The following is a 4,969-nucleotide window of genomic DNA, read 5'->3' on the forward strand; positions in this document are numbered from 1 at the left end:
ATGGGAAGTATTGGTTGATATCTTCTATATATGTTTATTTTATTCAAATATATGGGCATAAATGATTTTCCATACAAAATCACCTCGTCATCATTTTGCAAACACGTGCATATGTTGGAAGTGTGGGAAGGAGACAAAAAGTATGTATGCGTATGTAATGCGGCTTTTGATAAACAGAGGCGCGCTATTTATAACCTAATCGCAGCGTGTGTACATATGTAAATACATACATACGTACATATGTTGATTGCAGTTAATGTGGATCTGTTTCTATTTTTAGTAATCTATGTATGTCTATACATACATATGTACATACATATTATATATGTACATACATATATGAACACATGTATGCATAATACGCGAAGACTTTTCGAAGTGAAACAACATTTAGAAAAAGTCCAATCCAAGAATAAAAGTAAAGGTGAGGACGTACATAGATAAAGAAAAGGATAAAGGCCAAGGTAAAAATAAACACAAAAACAAAGTTGAGTAAAGATAAAGGCAAACATTAAGACCAAGGTAAATTTAAACACTTTACTTATATGTATAAGTGCAAAGGTGAAGGGGAATATGTATATGAAGAATATGATAAACATAAAAATAAAAACAAAGATAAATATAAAGAAAAAGATGCGGATGAGGATACCGATAAAAGTATAGATGAAGATAGAGGAAGAAAGATTAAAATAAAGGTAGTTGTAGAGAAAAGGATATAGATAAAGGCACAGAGACTCAATCTCGGAACTATTTCGGGAGTTTAGGGATTCTCGGGACTTATCGATATAATCGATATTTTGTTGCTTTTTCTTAGTGTGTGATTTCGTTTTTGACTTGGATATGCTCTTAACCATACCACGTATTCTACGTTTAAATATAGCGGCTGTATCTCCGATACAGCCTGCAGACCAAGACGAAGGCGCTGGACTGTTCCTTTTTGTTTGAATTCAAGGCCATACGCCAGGTGAAATTAAAATCAGCGTTTATTCTTTTAACATTGGCTATCTCTTAAAAATGTCTCGCTCTAATTGCTACACCTGGTATAATTTCACTATGGGCCATACGTATTTTTATTGACATATAATAGAAAATAATAGAAACATGTATTTACAGTTGGCAAAAGTTAATGGTAATAGCTCGACGCTATTAAGCTGGCATTTCAGGGTACTATTTTATATATATATAAGGAAAATTTGAAAGTGCCCTCCCCCTACCTGGCTACGCTCATGACCTCTCGTACTGCGGGCATTCCGCTATCTTCCTGCAAACTCTGGCTGTAGAATAACTTTATCAAAGGTGCAAATACAAGATGGTCTACCGAGCTCACGTTCAGGATAGCAAGACATATTTGGCCTAGGTTGCCGCGTGGAGCGGCCACTTCTCCGATATGTTATTGGAGTTCTCACCGAGCACTGCCTGATGGGTGTCCACGTTGCCAGAATGGGCTTGCAGTCAAACGACTACTGTCGTAGCTGCCATGATGAGAAGGAAATAGAAAGCGTGGAGCATTATCTATGCGACTGTCGTGCTTTGGTGAGGGCTCGTCGATGCTCGATCCCCCACTATTCTTTTGAATGTCTGACTTCAACTGGCTTAGGCCAATATCTACTACTTTGTGCGCTTCATCAAAGCTACAAATTGGTTCAATTGTTGAGGAAAAGCAGGGACGTGAGAAGTCTCTAGTATGGCATCACAATGGGCCCGTGGTGGCCTAAGTGAGCCCTTTTCCTGTGAGGGTTGAGGGCAGACAAGATAACCTAACCTAACCTTTCGCTTAAAGTGCATTTGTGCTACATGTAATTATATGTTCTATAACGGCATTATTTTAATTGTGGCTAGATGGGTTCGACTAGAAGATGTACAAATAAAAGCTGTATTTGGTTTTCAGTTTGGATTTATAAAGCATTTAATTCAGTTTTCGGCAGCTTAGCTGATGTGTTCATATTTCGTGTTTTTTTTTTAATTATTACTTTATGCATTGTAATTTATATTAACATGTACATACATACATACATACATACATAATTAATTTGCTTCCATGATTTTTTGTTACAGGGATACTGCCCCGCAACCCTACCGCAATGTTATGTACGATCGCCGTGTAATACGTGGACCTGTATTTGGTACTCAACAACTTTTGGTAAATATGTTTACATTCTCTTATTAGCCCTCAAAATACCTTAGATAAAAATTACGTTCAGACCCTTATGGGTAGAATTCTACCCACGTACTTTTTATTAATTTATTTATCCAAAGGTTTCTGACTTGCTTAAAATCAATTAAAGTGGAACACAACTAAATACCATATAGATATATGTACTTTATTTTATGTCATCCAGTTTTCCTGAAATATGTACTGCAGTAATGTTATTTGTTCCAATTCCTGTGCCTACAGCTACATAGTGCTGAAACTAAAATTAATAAAAACCTATTTGAGAAACTCTATGGGACAAGACAGACTACGTAACTTGGCTATTCTATGGCTCTATTTTTAAACGCAACCATTACCGCCTGCCAGATGGCCCCCATGCTAACCGAGGGAGTGAGAGAGAGAGATGTCATATCAAAAAACCAGCTGTCCTGAAATTCCTGTTTTCACGACGTTGCTAGCTCCCGTACTATATGATAACCATTATTTTCAGATTTAATTTTTTAGTAAAAAAGCGGTTTTAAAAAACAGACTTCAACACAACGGTCGAAAATTATCGAAAAATATATAAATTCAAAATAAAGATTTTGATACAAAAAATTTTAATCGTAAAATAAAGATAACATTTGACCGAAAAAAAAAATCAAAATTTAGCGATTATTTTTGACCTGAAATGTAGAAAAAAAAAACAATTTTGCAAATATTTGAAAATATAAATCTTAGATTTAACGGTTATTTTCGAGCCCTGAAAAAAGTATTTGTTGAGATTGAGCCAGAGTCTTAGTTCGTAATTAGATAAGCCTAAAAATTTTCACAAAATATAACTAAACTGTTATATAATCCACATATGCAATATGCGAGTATTCTTCTAACATTTATGGAATTTCGGTTATCTCCGTTTCAGGAAAGCTCTGATCCCTTCGATAAAGCAGCTGAACTGCGTCGACGCCACGCCTTACGGAAGCAAAAAGTTTGTCGAAATCAACGCAACATCCTTGGTACACCGCCACCAGTCAACGGACGACAACATGAAGTTATTCAAACTGAGAAATATTTGGAAGAGTTGGTGCAACGTCCGCCAGAGCTCTCAGTAGATACTCAGACCGATTTGTTCCTCGAAAAACCACCAGAGCCACCTTATGTCCCGGCCAAAGTGGGCGTTGATGCCGCCACCGAAATCGGCGAAGGTGAACTTTTCCACTTTGATGCCGAGGCTCAACCGATTATCGATATACTTGTGGATGCGTGCATCGAGCAAAGCATTTTGGAAGTGGCACACGAACGGGAGATTGCAGCGCTCCGCCAGAAACAAGCCGAGTAATTTAAGCCAAATCATTGCAATTAGAACTACCTTACATATCTATATTTGTATACCTTCATTACAGATTCCTTGCTCAACGGGAAGCCGAATTGGCTGAACTACGACGCCTCGAAGCAGAGGAGTTACGCTTAAAGGCCGAAAAGGAGCGTCGCTTACAACAAGATGCCATCGCAAAGGAATTGGATGAAGAGATGCAAAAGAGCGTGACAGCCGCCAAATTATTGCAGGGTCATATTGCTGGTTTATTACCAGAAGTTTTGGACAACCTCGAACCGGCTACCGATGCTGCAAAGAAAGAGCACCTCATGAAGACCGTCGCACCGTGGTTGACTAACGAAGTTGCAGAAGAAGTGGGACATATTGTAGACTCGCGTGAGATACTCACAGCCATCATACAAGAGATCATTAAACAGCGTGCAACAGCATATGCTGATTACAAGGAAGAAATGCCGCTGGAAACCGTAATAGAGCGTGGTGAAGATACAGTGGAAGAGGAAACGAAGGATGAGGCTTGCACTTGTGAATCGAGCGATATCAGCAGTGAGCAAACGGATAAATGTGGCGACTTATCGAAGAAGATGTGATTAATAGAATTAGTTTGATTTCTATTGATTGATCAATCTTTTTACTTTTTGTACAGACCAACTTAACTTTAAAAACACTATACTTCAATTACACGTACATTTCTGCAAACAAACATTAACAAATTTTCGGGATTACATACATGATTTTTGGATGCGTATGAAATCTTTTCAGGTATCTCAAAAAGATTTCTGTACAAAGCGTAATTGAATAAATTATGCAAGCGGGTCAAAAAACATGCATACACACTTATTTACACATCGTCATCATTAGTGCGAAATCCTCTATTTGAATTTTGAATGCGATATTTTAAAGAATACTGCCTTGCAACCATCTTCACTGTTGATTTAACAATTTTTTTTCGCTATTAAATTTAACCTTTGAAATTTCACATTTTTCAATTAGATTCTTTTGTGCTGATGATGACGATTTGTATCGCAGCCAACCATCAACGGAAAAACCAAGCATTTAATGTTGTTTTGATGTTCATGATTGAAACTGTAGTCGACGATCCTTACTTTGGCGATGTAAGCAATTACATACGTATGTATTTTGCAATACGAAATGAAAATTTTTAAATTAAACAAAAACATTGTTAATTTTTTATGTTATACCATACTTATACTTATGTATGTACATATATGTCAGCCCGATATTATAAATAAAAATAATTATATAAATACATACATAAAACGATTTCTTCTGTTCAAATTTACATTCATATACATATGTAGTACCTAAATAAAAACAAGGTTAGTAATTGACTTGCAAGGTTAGGTTATGATAGATTAAGATAATTGCATGGACCACACATTACCATTAACTAAATCGTATACAGTTTCCTATAAGGATGCCTGTGATGAGTCTTAATTCCTCCTTAACAAGACTGGTAAGAAGTTGGAATCTCTTTAGAATAT

General features: G+C 36.5%; 1 protein-coding gene across 1 annotated transcript; it reads left to right on the forward strand.

Annotated features, from left to right (window-relative positions):
• Nucleotides 1-2,055: 2,055 nt before the first annotated feature.
• On the forward strand, nucleotides 2,056-4,478 carry Rsph3 (Radial spoke head protein 3; the record flags this gene model as incomplete). Its single annotated transcript, XM_017638004.1, has 3 exons — nucleotides 2,056-2,140; nucleotides 3,054-3,466; nucleotides 3,535-4,478. Coding segments are annotated over 3 exons (1,018 nt in total), but the record flags the coding sequence as incomplete, so codon positions are not given.
• Between the last annotated feature and the right edge of the window lie 491 nt (nucleotides 4,479-4,969).

Source organism: Rhagoletis zephyria, unplaced genomic scaffold, assembly GCF_001687245.7.
Source record: "Rhagoletis zephyria isolate East Lansing unplaced genomic scaffold, Rhagoletis_zephyria_1.1 Rzeph_scaffold_23040, whole genome shotgun sequence".
NCBI lineage: Eukaryota > Metazoa > Arthropoda > Insecta > Diptera > Tephritidae > Rhagoletis > Rhagoletis zephyria.